Source organism: Coregonus lavaretus, assembly GCF_964263955.1.
Source record: "Coregonus lavaretus genome assembly, contig: HAP1_SCAFFOLD_301, whole genome shotgun sequence".
Taxonomy (NCBI): Eukaryota; Metazoa; Chordata; class Actinopteri; order Salmoniformes; family Salmonidae; genus Coregonus; species Coregonus lavaretus.
Window position 1 is genome coordinate 467,937 of NW_028159431.1, and position 16,297 is coordinate 484,233.

The window sequence follows — 16,297 nt, forward strand, 5'->3', positions numbered from 1 at the left end:
CATACAATATCATACAATACCATACCATATAAAATCCCATATAATACACCCTACAATACCATACCCCATACAATATCATACTATACCATACAATCTCATACAATATCATACAATACCCCATATAATATCATACAATACCACACAATTCCCCATACAAGACCATATAGTGCATTCGGAAAGTATTCAGACCCCTTGACTTTTTCCACATTTTGTTACATTACAGCCTTATTCTAAAATGTTCCCTTGATCCTGACTAGTCTCCCAGTCCCTGCCGCTGAAAAACCTCCCCACAGCATGATGCTGCCACCACCATGCTTCACCGTAGGGATGGTGCCAGGTTTCCTCCAGATGTGACGCTTGGCATTCAGGCCAAAGAGTTCAACCTTGGTTTCATCAGACCAGAGAATCTTGTTTCTCATGGTCTGAGTCCTTTTGGCAAACTCCAAGCGGGCTGTCATGTGCCTTTTACTGAGAAGTGGCTTCCGTCTGGCCACTCTACCATAAAGGCCTGATTGGTGGAGTGCTGCAGAGATGCTTGTCCTTCTGGAAGGTTCTCCCATCTCCACAGAGGAACTCTGGAGCTCTGTCAGAGTGACCATTGGGTTCTTGGTCACCTCCCTGACCTAGGCCTTTCTCCCCCGATTGCTCAGTTTGGCCGGGCGGCCAGCTCTAGGAAGAGTCTTGGTGGTTCCAAACTTCTTCCATTTAAGAATGATGGAGGCCACTGTGTTCTTAGGGACCTTCAATGCAGCAGAAATGTTTTGGTACCCTTCCCCAGATCTGTGCCTCAACACAATCCTGTCTCGGAGCTCTACGGAGAATTCCTTCAACCTCATGGCTTGGTTTTTGCTCTGACATGCACTGTCAACTGTGGGACCTTATATAGACAGGTGTTTGCCTTTCCAAATCATGTCCAATCAATTAAATTTACCACAGGTGGACTCCAATCAAGTGGTAGAAACATCTCAAGGATGATCAATGGAAACAGGATGCACCTGAGCTCAATTTCGAGTCTCATAGCAAAGGGTCTGAATACTTATGTAAATAAGGTATTTCTGTTTTTTATTTGTAATAAATTAGCAAACATTTATAAAAAACAGTTTTTGCTTTGTCATTATGGGGTATTGTGTGTAGATTGATGAGGACAAAAAAAAAACCAATGTAATCCATTTTAGAATAAGGCTGTAACGTAACAAAATGTGGAAAAAGTAAAAGGGGTCTGAATACTTTCCGAATGCACCGCACGTGTTAACGAAAGTAACTTTGGATCAAAAGTGTCTGCTAAATGACTCCATTCTGCTGATCGTAATGCCCTGAATACTGGTGCGTACCCAGCTCTCCGGCTGCCTTGATGTCGATGTTGTCGTAGCCGCTGCCGATACGGATGATGATGCGTAGAGCCTTGAACTTCTCCAGGTCCTCTCTGGTCAGAGTGATGGTGTGGTACATCATGGCCCCCACCGCCTCGTTCAACACCTGGAGAGACAAACCAAACACGTGGTCAGGAGGACATACATGCACCCACACTGTAAACACACAGTTGGGACACTCTCCTCACAGGGCCGTGGCTACACAGTGGCGGACCTCGGGTAATCAGTCGGGGTCTAAACACAGCTGGGACACTCTCCTCACAGGGCCGTGGCTACACAGTGGCGGACCTCGGGTAATCAGTCGGGGTCTAAACACAGCTGGAACACTTTCCTCACAGGGCCGTGGCTACACAGTGGCTGGACCTCGGGTAATCAGTCGGGGTCTCAGCTTTACTGCTGAGAGTTAGAACAGTAGAATACACACAAAGGTGCCATTTCTAAACTTGGTTTGCGCATCAGCTGTTCTTCCTCTTGTTATGTTGGTCGCTGACAGTCACTCAGTTAGCCCATGTCAGTAAATATTTTTTAGATTGGTAAATTAGTCTAGTTATCTATCTAAACCATGGGAGAACGACTGGCCCCTCTCATTGAAGCCACGGTAGTTCCCGAAAACATATAGTGAATGGGGAATTGGCAATCTTTGTGGTCAATCTTTGTGTAAAAATAAAAAAGTTTTCAAGTCAATCATGGTACCAATATTTGAATATTTGCTTCTAATACACCAGATGCATGTCCTTGAACCGATCATTTAAAAATCGCACACAGAAGAAGTTATAAGGAGAATTTAGTTGCTAATGGCAGCCTGCAGTACCCCGGTCGGCCTTCAACTTGAGTTACTTCATGAGAGGGGGCAGCACTGAGCTGGCCTGCAACGTCACTTCCTGGAGTAGCTCAAACTGCGCATGTTATGTCTTCATGAGCCGCCATCTTAATTGACTTCATTTGGCTTCAATGCACTATTGAGTCTTCACATAGGAATGAATGGTGTCCATGGCTTTGTCCATTCTTTTTACAGTCATTAACTACTGGGGCGGCAGGTAGCTTAGTGGTTAAGAGCGTTGTGCCAGTAACCGAAAGGTCGCTGGTTCTAATCCCCGAGCCGACTAGGTGAAAAATCTGTCGATGTGCCCTTGAGCAAGGCACTTAACCCTAATTGCTCCTGTAAGTTGCTCTGGATAAGAGTGTCTGCTAAATGACTAAAATGTAAATGTATCCATCCAGTTATGTGAGTAAAGTCATACCGTATTAAAAAAAAAAAAGTCACGATAGCTGTGATGGAAACAGGAAGTTTTGGTACGATTGTATAAATGCCGACGAATAGTTTGTTTGTTCGTTCGACGTGGTGGAAACGCCTTTATGCGCAAATATTGATATAATAATCATATCGAAGTAAACTTTGAGTCATGGGAAAGCATGCAGTTTATTAAGCTACAGATGAAATAAGTTACGATGAACTTCACAGGGTGATGATCTTGATGCTCCTTCCCAATAAATATCTAAGGTCTTATTCTGCTGACATGATGATCGATGCGCGACTGCCGTTTGACAAAAAAAATAAATCTCTCTCTTATCCATAATAATCTGTAGACTAGCCTGCCCACACTGTATCTGTGAGCTGTTGGCCCACATTTCCAATTTAACGCAACAGTTTTTGTGACAAAATGCAATGGAGACACATTGAACTTCTGATTTATTTTTCATGAAAACTGAAGCGAAAATATTTAGGTTGCACCACGTCATCACACAGTGATTTTGATCCTCATCAGTCAGTTTGGTGGAAACACACCACCAGTGGCAAAATCCCAGATAGTCCAATTGGATGGAAACCTAGCTAATGATCTAAACTGGTAGTAATCATGGGCGAATTACCGACGTGCCCAGGGCCCTGACCTCCAGGGGCCCTGACCTCCAGGGACCTGACCTCCAGGGGCCCTGACCTCCAGGGGCCCTGACCTCCAGGGGCCCTGACCTCCAGGGCCCTGACCTCCAGGGGCCCTGACCTCCAGGGCCCTGACCTCCAGGGGCCCTGACCTCCAGGGACCTGACCTCCAGGGGCCCTGACCTCCAGGGGCCCTGACCTCCAGGGCCCTGACCTCCAGGGGCCCTGACCTCCAGGGGCCCTGACCTCCAGGGGCCCTGACCTCCAGGGGCCCTGACCTCCAGGGGCCCTGACCTCCGGGGCCCTGACCTCCAGGGGCCCTGACCTCCAGGGGCCCTGACCTCCAGGGGCCCTGACCTCCAGGGGCCTGACCTCCAGGGGCCCTGACCTCCAGGGGCCCTGACCTCCAGGGGCCCTGACCTCCAGGGGCCCTGACCTCCAGGGGCCCCCATTGATTTTTGTTAGTCACTCTCACTTATAGTATATATCGTATTAACATGGCACAAGTCATGGGAGGACCTGCTAGATGTTAGAGCTATCTCTCTCTGTCTCTGTCTCTGTCTCTCTCTCTCTGTCTCTGTCTCTCTGTCTCTGTCTCTGTCTCTCTGTCTCTGTCTCTCTCTCTGTCTCTCTCTCTCTCTCTCCTTAATCTTCTCTCTCCTCATTCTCTCTCTCTCTCTGTCTCTCTCTCTCTCTCTCTCTCTCTCTCTCTCTCTCTCTCTCTCTCTCTCTCTCTCTCTCTCTCTCTCTCTCTCTCTCTCTCTCTCTCTCTCTCTCTCTCTCTCTCTCTCTCTCTCTCTCTCTCTCTCTCTACACCCTCTCTGTCTATCTCTCCTTAATCTTCTCTCTCCTCATACACCCTCTCTCTCTCTCTCTCTCCTCTCTCCTCTCTCCTCATACACCCTCTCTCTCTCTGTCTATCTCTCCTTAATCTTCTCTCTCCTCATACACCCTCTCTCTGTCTATCTCTCCTTAATCTTCTCTCTTTTACTCTCTCTCTCTCCTCATACACCCTCTCTCTCTGATGCCCAGGGCCGTGGCCACTTCGCTGAAGGGGTTTGTGATTTGCCGTAGAGCCGGGGACAAAGCGCTCTTCCAAGAGGAGTGGCTAGAGCTGTTAATGTGTTTGTGAGAGAAATAGTCTCTGAGCACCGCTCGTTGACTTAAATGGAAAGACTGACCTAATCTGTCTGTTACTCCTCCTCCTCTGTCCACACACACACACACACACACACACACACACACACACACACACACACACACACACAGACACAGACACAGACACACACACACACACACACACACACACACCACAGGCACACACACACACACACACACACACACACACACACACACACACACACACACACAGGTACTGGAGCCCTATTCGGAGAAGCATCCTTTCTGACAGGGCTGGTTTCTCTGTGAAACATAGCAGAGGCCTCCGCTGTTGGAGCTCTGTCGTGTTTGTGTGTGTGTGTTCACAGACTCCATGTCTTCCTGGAGTGGGATTGTATGACGATGAGGTCATCTCAGTGGTGTGTGTGTGTGTGTGTGTGTGTGCAGTGGGGATGATAGTAATGCTTTAATGCTGAGGGAGGACATTTTAGCAGGCCCCTGAGGGGAAGTCTCCTGTATCTCAGTTTCGTTTCACCACCCCCCCCCTCACTGCTCAAGTAACAATGATGTGAGACACAGTGCAGCATATAGTTCCTTCTCTGATTTAGTTCAAGGCCACTAGCAACTCTCCAGACAGTCTTAGTAATGTAATATGGTCACCAGGCGGGTGCGGAGGGAGGGGTCTGTAGCAGGTGGCTAGAGATGGGATGTGCATCCCAAATGGCACCCTATTCCCTATATAGTGCACTACAGTAAAAGTAGTGTAAAATAGTGCACTATATAGGGAATAGGGTACCATTTGGGAGCCAGCCTAGTGAGCAATGCTACTGAAGTGGGCTTTCTGCTAGAGAAGCGGTTAGGCAGCCAGTATGTCAGCCAGCCAGCCGGTCAACCAGACCGTCAGCCATCCAGTCAGTCAGTCAGCCAGCCAGCCGGTCAACCAGTCAGTCAGTCAGCCAGCCACCCACTCAGCCAGTCAGTCAGCCAGTCACCCACTAAGCCAGTCAGTCAGCCGGTCAACCAGACCGTCAGCCATCCAGTCAGTCAGTCAGCCAGTCACCCACTCAGCCAGTCAGCCAGTCAGTCACCCACTCAGCCAGTCACCCACTCAGCCAGTCACCCACTCAGCCAGTCAGTCAGTCAGCCAGTCAGTCAGTCAGCCAGCCAGTCAGTCAGTCAGTCAGTCAGCCAGTCACCCACTCAGTCAGTCAGCCTGTCAGCCACTCAGCCAGTCAGCCAGTCAGCCAGTCAGTCAGTCAGCCAGCCAGTCACCCACTCAGCCAGTCACCCACTCAGCCAGTCACCCACTCAGCCAGTCAGTCACCCACTCAGCCAGTCAGTCACCCACTCACCCAGTCAGCCAGTCAGCCAGTCAGCCAGTCAGTCAGTCAGTCAGTCAGTCAGTCACCCAGTCAGCCAGTCAGCCAGTCAGCCAGTCAGCCAGCCAGCCAGTCAGCCAGTCAGTCAGTCAGTCAGCCAGTCAGCCAGTCAGCCAGTCAGCCAGTCAGCCAGTCAGTCAGTCAGCCAGTCAGCCAGTCAGCCAGTCAGTCAGTCAGCCAGTCAGCCAGTCAGTCAGTCAGCCAGTCAGTCAGTCAGTCAGCCAGTCAGCCAGTCAGCCAGTCAGCCAGTCAGCCAGTCAGTCAGCCAGTCAGCCAGTCAGCCAGTCAGCCAGTCAGTCAGTCAGTCAGTCACCCACCCACTCAGCCAGTCAGTCAGTCAGTCAGCCAGTCAGCCAGTCAGCCAGTCAGCCAGTCACCCAGACAGTCAGTCTCTCTCTCATTCAGAACTAACTAGGTCATCTCCACACTAGAGAAGAGATTGGACATGTTCTATTCATCAGATCATCACCCTCTGTGCTTCTAAACAACCCAGTCATTACTATGAATCAGCAGAATACACCATCACATTACAATCCTGTTTCTATGATCAGGTAATGTTAGCTAGAGCAACAAAACCCACCCCTCCTTCTCTAACTTCATTCACATCACGACACGGTCCAAGGTCTCTTAGATGAGATTGAATTGATCTCAATGCAAATTCTGTAGTCTTTTTCATATAACCCATTGTCATAAAGCAGAAAGGAAGTGGGTATGTTTTAAACTCTTCTATCTTGCAGAGACTGCAGATAGCATCTCTGAGACATACACACACACCAACCACCCCTACACATCACCCTTCACACACGAAGAAGAAGAAGGGAGAAGAGAGAAGGGAGAGTAGAGGAGAAAAGAGAGAGAGGAGAGAAGAGGAGGGTGGAGAGGAGAGGAGAGGAGAGGAGAGGAGAGGAGAGGAGAGGAGAGGAGAGGAGAGGAGAGGAGAGGAGAGGAGAGGAGAGGAGAGGAGAGGAGAGGAGAGGAGAGAGGAGAGAGGGAGAGGAGGGTGGAGAGGAGATGAGGGTGGAGAGGAGGAGAGAGGGAGAGGAGAGTAGGAGAGAGGGAGGGGAGAAGAGAGGAGAGGAGAGGAGGAGAGAAGGAGGGGAGAAGAGGGGAAGAGAGGAGAGGAGGGTGGAGAGGAGAGGAGGAGAGAAGAGGAGGGTGGAGAGAAGAGCAGGAGAGAAGGGAGAGGAGAGAAGAGGAGGGTGGAGAGGAGAAGAGAGAGGGAGGGAGAGGAGAAGAGGAGAAGAGAGGATAGAAGGGAGAGGAGAGGAGATGAAAGGAAAGAGGGAGAGGAGGGTGGAGAGGAGTTGAGGGTGGAGAGGAGAGGGAGAGGAGGAGAGAGGGAGTGTGAAAGCGTGCGTGCTCTTCAGGGGGTGAAAGCGTGTGCGTGTGTCCATGTGTGTTACTGTGTCTGTCCTGTCCATCAGTGTGTGTTACTCTACCTTCTCGTGTATCTCCTGTGTGGACTGTGTTACTCTACCTTCTCGTGTATCTCCTGTGTGGACTGTGTTCCTCTACCTTCTCGTGTATCTCCTGTGTGGACTGTGTGTGTTCCTCTACCTTCTCGTGTATCTCCTGTGTGGACTGTGTTACTCTACCTTCTCGTGTATCTCCTGTGTGGACTGTGTGTGTTCCTCTACCTTCTCGTGTATCTCCTGTGTGGACTGTGTTACTCTACCTTCTCGTGTATCTCCTGTGTGGACTGTGTTACTCTACCTTCTCGTGTATCTCCTGTGTGGACTGTGTCTGTCCTGTCCATCAGTGTGTGTTACTCTACCTTCTCGTGTATCTTCTGTGTGGACTGTGTCTGTCCTGTCCATCAGTGTGTGTTCCTCTACCTTCTCGTGTATCTCCTGTGTGGACTGTGTCTGTCTGTCCATCAGTGTGTGTTCCTCTACCTTCTCGTGTATCTCCTGTGTGGACTGTGTGTGTTCCTCTACCTTCTCGTGTATCTCCTGTGTGGACTGTGTGTGTTCCTCTACCTTCTCGTGTATCTCCTGTGTGGACTGTGTGTGTTCCTCTACCTTCTCGTGTATCTCCTGTGTGGACTGTGTCTGTCCTGTCCATCAGTGTGTGTTACTCTACCTTCTCGTGTATCTCCTGTGTGGACTGTGTGTGTTCCTCTACCTTCTCGTGTATCTCCTGTGTGGACTGTGTTACTCTACCTTCTCGTGTATCTCCTGTGTGGACTGTGTTACTCTACCTTCTCGTGTATCTCCTGTGTGGACTGTGTGTGTTCCTCTACCTTCTCGTGTATCTCCTGTGTGGACTGTGTTACTCTACCTTCTCGTGTATCTCCTGTGTGGACTGGGCGTCACAGAAGGCGACGGTGGCCAGGTCTTTGAGGATGGGCATCTCCACGGTGCAGTCGCGCCCGTCCAGCAGGGCCACTAGGGGGCGAGGGTGCATCGGCCCGTTCATGATCTGGGGCCGGATACCTGGAGAGAAGAAGACCGAGAGGGGGACAGAGGAAGAGAGGAGGGGTGAGAAACTGTGCCAGGATCCCATCTACAAGACACCGTTCACTTCCAATACAGGAACATAACCAGGACAGGAACCAAACGTGAGACAGCCCATTCGCAGGTACCATTCTGATGCAAATCAATCATTGTCTCATTTTGACTCATTGATGTCCCTACGGAGGTGTAGGAGAGGAGGGAACACAGACGATGTGCTGGATACTACTATAATACGACGGAACATCTTCTGTGAACAACTCTGAGCCTGACGATCATGACGCGCTACAAGATCTGATCAAGAATCAGCCCAACCAAACCAGGCAGAGAGGGGCCTGTCTGGTCTGGTCTGGTAGCACTTCATGTGTGTGTGTGTGTGTGTGTGTGTTGATGAGGTTATAGAAGCCGGCAGTAGCAAGGCTGAGCTACCAAACACAGCTCGATAATCAATGCTCTGAAAACACTGGATTAGCTGTGCATCCACAGTCTTATAGGAATCTGCTTCTCTCTCTCTCTCTCTCTCTCTCTCTCTCTCTCTCTCTCTCTCTCTCTCTCTCTCTCTCTCTCTCTCTCTCTCTCTCCCTCCTTCCTGCACTTCCCCATCTCTCCCTCTCTCTCTCTCTCTCTCTCCTTCCTGCACGTCCCTCTCCAAGACTCTTCCTAGAGATGGCCGCCCGGCCGAACTGAGCAATCGGGGGAGAAGGCCTTGGTCAGGGAGGTGACCAAGAACCCGATGGTCACTCTGACAGAGCTCCAGAATTCCAGAAGGACAACCATCTCTGCAGCACTCCACCAATCAGGCCTTTGATTGTTCTTTAAGTCCCCACCAACTATTTCCCACATACTTTCAAGTAAGAATGTTATTTCATTATCCACTTTTGGATGTTGGAGTTTTGGCGGGAAGACTTCCTTTGTTAACAAAGGGGTCCTTTCTCCCAACACTTCATGGCAAGGAAGAGAAAGTCTGCCCGGTATTTACGACCGGTCATAAAACTGGCCCCAGGAAAGGGGGTGTTCAAACCTTTGCCTTGCCGGCATGTTTGATCCTCAACCCATGAGGGCAAGTCATGACAGCACACAGCCAAGACAACGCACGAGTGGCTTCGGGAAAAGTCTCTAAAATGTCCTTGTGTGGCCCAGCCAGAGCCTGGACTTGAACCCAATCGAACATCTCTGGAGAGACCTGAAAATAGCTGTGCAGTGACGCTCCCAATCCAACCTGACAGAGCCTGAGAGGATCTGCTGAGAAGAATGGGAGAAACTCCCCAAATACAGGTGTGCCAAGCTTGTAGCGTCATACCCAAGAAGAGTCGAGGCTGTAGTCGCTGCCAAAGGTGCTTCAACGAAGGAGTAAAGGGGTCCGTTTTTTTGTTTTGATTAAATTTGCAAACATTTCTAAAAAGCTGTTTTTGCTTTGTCATTATGGGCTATTGTGTGTAGATTGATGAGGGGGAAAAAACAATTTAATAAATTTTAGAATAAGGCTGTAACGTTACAAAATGTGGAAAAAGTCAAGGGATCTGAATACTTTCCGAATGCACTGTATAAGCCCCTTCACACTGCTCTCTCTCTGGTTGCCTTTGAGCTTCACACATTAATGACACGACATGTAAACACTATTTCAATAACTACAGCACACCAGTCAGATCAGTTTACTTCAAGCTCCACTAAAGATCTCAGATTAGTTTACTTCAAGCTCCACTAAAGATATCAGATTAGTTTACTTCAAGCTCCACTAAAGATCTCAGATTAGTTTACTTCAAACTCCACTAAAGATCTCAGATCAGTTTACTTCAAGCTCCACTAAAAATCTCAGATTAGTTTACTTCAAGCTCCACTAAAGATCTCTATTTTTGTATTTATTATGGATCCCCATTAGTTCCTGCCAAGGCAGCAGCTACTCTTCCTGGGGTTTATTATGGATCCCCATTAGTTCCTGCCAAGGCAGCAGCTACTCTTCCTGGGGTCCAGCAAAATTAAGGCAGTTATACATTTTAAAAACATTCCAATACATTCATAACAGATTTCACAACATATTAAGTGTGTTCCCTCAGGCCTCTACTCTACTACCACATATCTATAACACAACATCCATGTGTACATGTGTGTATAGTGGGTATGTTATCGTGTGTTTGAATGCATGTGTCTATGTTTGTGTTGCTTCACAGTCCCTGGTTTTCAATAAGGTGTATTTTTATCTGTTTTTTAAATCAAATTTTACTGCTGGCTTGAGTTACTTGATGTGGAATAGAGTTCCATGTAGTCATGGCTCTATGTAGTACTGTGCACCTCCCATAGTCTGTTCTGGACTTGGGGACTGTGAAGAGACCTCTGGTGGCATGTCTTGTGGGGTATGCATGGGTGTCCGAGCTGTGTGCCAGTAGTTCAAAACAGACAGCTCGGTGTCCTCAACATGTCAATACCTCTCACAAATACAAGTAGTGATGAAGTCACTCTCCTCCACTTTGAGCCAGGAGAGATTGACATGCATATTATTAATGTTAGCTCTCTGTGTACATCCAAGGGCCAGCCGTGCTACCCTGTTCTGAGCCAATTGCAATTTTCCTAAGTCCCTCTTTGTGGCACCAGACCACAGGACTGAACAGTAGTCCAGGTGTGACAAAACTAGGGCCTGTAGGACCTGCCTTGTTGATAGTGCTGTTAAGAAGGTAGAGCAGCGATTTATTATAGAGAGACTTCTCCCCATCCTAGCTACTGTTGTATCAATATGTTTTGACCATGACAGTTTACAATCCAGGGTTACTCCAAGCAGTTTAGTCTCCTCAACTTGCTCAATTTCCACATTATTTATTACAAGATGTAGTTGAGGTTTAGGGTTTAGTAAATGATTTGTCCCAAATACAATGCTTTTAGTTTTTGAAATATTTAGGACTAACTTATTCCTTACCCCCCATTCTGAAACTAACTGCAGCTCTTTGTTAAGTGTTGCAGTCATTTCAGTCGCTGCAGTAGCTGAAGTGTATTGTGTTGAGTCATCCGCATACATAGACACACTGGCTTTACTCAAAGATTGAAAAAAGTAAGGGGCCTAGACAGCTGCCCTGGGGAATTCCTGATTCTACCTGGATTATGTTGGAGAGGCTTCCATTAAAGAACACCCTCTGTGTTCTGTTAGACAGGTAACCCTTTATCCACAGCAGGGGGTGTAAAGCCATAACACATACGTTTTTCCAGCAACAGACTATGATCGATAATTTCAAAAGCCGCACTGAAGTCTAATAAAACAGCCCCCCCAATCTTTTTATCATCAATTTCTTTCAGCCAATCATCAGTGATTTCTGTAAGTGCTGTGCTTGTTGAATGTTTAAAAAACTACATTGTCAGACTACCCAGTCATACAAACAACACTGAGATCATCACCCTCTCCACGCACGCTCACTCCTTCCCTCCCTCCCTCTCCCCCTCCCTCCCTCCCTCCCTCTCCCCTCCCTCCCTCCCTCCCTAAGGCCACATTTTATTAGCCATCCAGAAGAGAAAACAGGAAGTGTGCTCCTTGCCTGGAAAATGTTGCCCCATATTATTCTGTTGAATAACTACACAGGGCTGCCAAATAAAGGAGGGGGGGAAAAATAAATCGAAGGAAAAAACTGAGGAAGACTTTCCGATTCTGTCCAGGGGAGTATCCCCCTCTTCCCCTCCTTCTCCTCCCCTCCCCCTCCTTCTCCTCCCCTCCCCTCTCCCCCTGTTAGAGTGTTGTCCTCTGTCTGTCAGTCTGTATGTCTGTCTGTCGGCTAGGGAAGGGAAGGGTGCTAGCTCAGCATCAGACCACAGTTAACCCCCGGCAGCATCATCTTTACACAGTCTGTCCCTTTGAGCAGGGAGAGAATAGCTCAATGCCCAGACACCGCTGGCACACTCCCCTCTCACACACTCCCCTCTCACACACACCGCAGGCACACTCCACTCTCACACACACCGCAGGCACACTCCACTCTCACACACACCGCAGGCACACTCCCCTCTCACACACACCGCAGGCACACTCCACACTCACACACACCGCAGGCACACTCCACACTCACACACACCGCAGGCACACTCCACACTCACACACACCGCAGGCACACTCCACACTCACACACACCGCAGGCACACTCCACACTCACACACACCGCAGGCACACTCCACACTCACACACACCGCAGGCACACTCCCCTCTCACACACACCGCAGGCACACTCCACACTCACACACACCGCAGGCACACTCCACACTCACACACAGTGAAAGAGAGACCCGGCGAGCAGCTTAGTGATCTGATGGCAGCAGGTCAGAGAGAGAAAGAGAGACCCGGCGAGCAGCTTAGTGATCTGATGGCAGCAGGTCAGAGAGAGAAAGAGAGACCCGGCGAGCAGCTTAGTGATCTGATGGCAGCAGGTCAGAGAGAGAAAGAGAGACCCGGCGAGCAGCTTAGTGATCTGATGGCAGCAGGTCAGAGAGAGAAAGAGAGACCCGGCGAGCAGCTTAGTGATCTGATGGCAGCAGGTCAGAGAGAGAAAAGCTTGGGTCCTTTTATTAACTCCCAGGAAGAAAAGAGAAGGCTGCTGCTGTCGCCGGGCGGAACAGAGCAACGGTTAGAACAGAGCAGTGGTTAGAGCGGAGCAGTGGTTAGAGCGGAGCAGTGGTTAGAGCGGAGCAGTGGTTAGAGCGGAGCAGTGGTTAGAGCGGAGCTGTGGTTGGAGCGGAGCAGTGGTTAGAGCGGAGTAGTGGTTAGAGCGGAGTAGTGGTTAGAACGGAGCAGTGGCTAGAACTGAGCGCCGTTACGATCGCTACGAAACTCTCTCAGCTGCTTCCTCTGCTGTAAACCCTCTCTCTCTCTCTCTCTCTCTCTCTCTCTCTCTCTCTCTCTCTCTCTCTCTCTCTCTCTCTCTCTCTCTCTCTCTCTCTCTCTCTCTCTCTCTCTCTCTCCACTTTCATCTAGAACCCTTGGTATTTATACTGAACAAACATATAAACATAACATGTAAAGTGTTGGTCCCATGTTTCATGAGCTGAAATAAAAGATCCCAGAAATGTTCCATTCGCACAAAAAGCTTATTTCTCTCTAATTTTGTGCCCTGTTAGTGAGCATTTCCCCTTTGCCAAGATAATCAATCCACCTGACAGGTGTGTCATATCAAGAAGCTGATTAAACGTCATGATCATTACACAGGTGCACCTTGTGCTGGGACAAAAGGCCACTATAAAATGTGCAGTTTTGTCACACAACACAATACCACAGATGTCTCAAGTTGAGGGAGTGTGCAATTGGCATGATGACTGCAGGAATGTCCAACAGAGCTGTTGCCAGAGAATTTAATGTTCATTTCTCTACCATAAGCCGCCTCCAACTTAGTTTTAGAGAATTTGGCAGTACTTCCAACCCGCCTCACAACCGCAGACCACGTGCAGACCCTGCTCATTCATGTGAAATCCATAGATTAGGGCCTAATTCATTTATTTCAATTGACTGATTTCCTTATATGAACTGCAACTCAGTAAAACCGTTGAAATTGTTGCATGTTGCATTTATATTTTTGTTCAGTATAGATTGGAGTACTGACATGCACACTAGAGGTTGACACGGGAGTGAAAATTCATTCCTGTCCCGTCTTGTCCTGATCCCGCAACAGTTCTATAACCCCGGAACGTTCCTGTCCAGTCCTGATAAAAATCACTCCCGTGCAAAGATTTATGCGCAGAAATCAGAAATAACTTTGTCCGTTATCTGCTCGTCTGTCTGCCCCCCTCTCTGTATCGCACTAGTGGAAACCAAGACTGTTCTCAGGGCAGGTTGTAGATAAAATATGTTTGAGTCGCGTCGGGGACAATCTTTGCTAACCCTAACCCTTTTCCTAACCTTAACCTAATTATCCTAACCTGCCACGTTAATTCTCCTAACCTGCTGCGTAAGTTCTCCTAAAGGAAGAACCCTTATGCTAGTTAAAACCGGCAGACCTGTGTTAGTGCTTGGTCATCACTAGTTACCATAGGCACAAAGTCAGAAGGCCCGCCTACTTGACCAATCAGATCAGAGGGAGTGTGATGACACGTATGCAGGCAACGACCAATCAGATGAGGGGGTGTGATGACGCGTACGCCGACCGGCTTGCAGGGGCAGACGAGAGACATGCATTTCTTTTATCCAGTGTTCCATCAATGATTTGGTTATTTATTAGCTTTAATAAAACCCAACCGTTCTAAATGTAAAGGATTAATCGGATGTCTTATTCAAACTCAGTTTGCAAGCTGATCATGATGTTTACTTATAGTTACTGGTCTGAACACAAGACAGGTTTACTCCAACATCTGCATTGTGTTTATAATGGTATGACACGTCTTGATTTTAGAGTTTTATTTTTTGGAAATACGCCATTACAATCTCTTATGTTGTTAGCCCATCTACCCCCTCTTTGGAGGACAAAAGTAACTTTGTTTATTAATATATATATTTTTTTTTTACTGATATTTAATTACTGATACATTATTCATACACTTTCCATACATGGTCCTTTTCTACACAGTATTACATGACAGGAGTACAGTTTGACCCCCTGCTGTCTCTGGCTCCAGAGTGTGACTGTTAGTGTCTGTGACACGGTGTGGTGTAACACGGTGTGGTGTAACACGGTGTGGTGTGACACGGTGTGGTGTGATACGGTGTGGTGTGTAACACTGTATTGTTTCTGTCTCTCTAAGGAAGTGTGACCCCGCCCCCCCCATCCATCCCTCTCTCACTAATACATGGCTGGATGCAGCCCCTCTCTCTCTCTCTCTCTCTCTCTCTCTCTCTCTCTCTCTCTCTCTCTCTCTCTCTCTCTCGAAACATTAGGAACCATACAGGACTGATAGCAGTATGGTAATATAACACACACACACTGTTGGAAAAACACTCTCCTCTCTCTCTGTGATCTCTCCCAACATGGTCCCCATTAAAAGAGGCTGGTATTACGTGGAGATGTTTAACTCACTGTACTATTAACTCAAAACAGAGCAGACCGGTCTCAGCGGAGCGACTTGAAAATACAGTGTTACATGTTTAGCGATCCCTGTGGGAACTGAACCCATGACTTTAGTGTTGAGAGGGGGAGAGGAGAAGGGGGAGAGGAGAAGGGAGGAGGGGATAAGAGAGAGAGAGGGGGGAGAGGAGAAGAGAGAGAGAGGGGGGAGAGGAGAAGAGAGAGAGAGGGGGGAGAGGAGAAGAGAGAGAGCGAGAGTAGGAGGATATGCATGATATGTCCTCACATGTTAGTGTTCCTTAAGGGGGTAAATAAACAGTAATGAGAACAGATTGGCACAGCGGGTCCTCTCTGACAGGAGGGAGAGGAGGAGGAGAGACAGACTCTCTGGTACTCAGGGCTGATCATCTGATCCTTATAAGCAGGAGGAAGAGGAGAGACAGACTCTCTGGTACTCAGGGCTGATCATCTGATCCTTATAAGCAGGAGGAGGAGAGACAGACTCTCTGGTACTCAGGGCTGATCATCTGATCCTTATAAGCAGGAGGAGGAGAGACAGACTCTCTGGTACTCAGGGCTGATCATCTGATCCTTATAAGCAGGAGGAGGAGAGACAGACTCTCTGGTACTCAGGGCTGATCATCTGATCCTTATAAGCAGGAGGAGGAGAGACAGACTCTCTGGTACTCAGGGCTGATCATCTGATCCTTATAAGCAGGAGAGACAGACTCTCTGGTACTCAGGGCTGATCATCTGATCCTTATAAGCAGGAGGAGGAGAGACAGACTCTCTGGTACTCAGGGCTGATCATCTGATCCTTATAAGCAGGAGGAGGAGAGACAGACTCTCTGGTACTCAGGGCTGATCATCTGATCCTTATAAGCAGGAGGAGGAGAGACAGACTCTCTGGTACTCAGGGCTGATCATCTGATCCTTATAAGCAGGAGGAGGAGAGACAGACTCTGGTACTCAGGGCTGATCATCTGATCCTTATAAGCAGGAGGAGGAGAGACAGACTCTCTGGTACTCAGGGCTGATCATCTGATCATTATAAGCAGGAGGAGGAGAGAGACTCTCTGGTACTCAGGGCTGATCATCTGATCCTTATAAGCAGGAGGAGGAGAGACAGACTCTCTGG

General features: G+C 48.5%; 1 protein-coding gene across 1 annotated transcript in view; it reads right to left on the minus strand.

Annotated features, from left to right (window-relative positions):
* The window catches only part of LOC311122855 (uncharacterized protein), a gene marked incomplete at both ends in the record, with an annotated part of 63,600 nt that overhangs the window by 16,599 nt on the left and 30,704 nt on the right, over positions 1–16,297 (minus strand). Inside the window, 2 exons of the mRNA XM_084197170.1 lie at positions 1,332–1,476; positions 8,028–8,182. Of these exons, the coding sequence (XP_084053296.1) occupies positions 1,332–1,476; positions 8,028–8,182 (300 nt within the window). The remainder of the gene's footprint in view (positions 1–1,331; positions 1,477–8,027; positions 8,183–16,297) is intronic.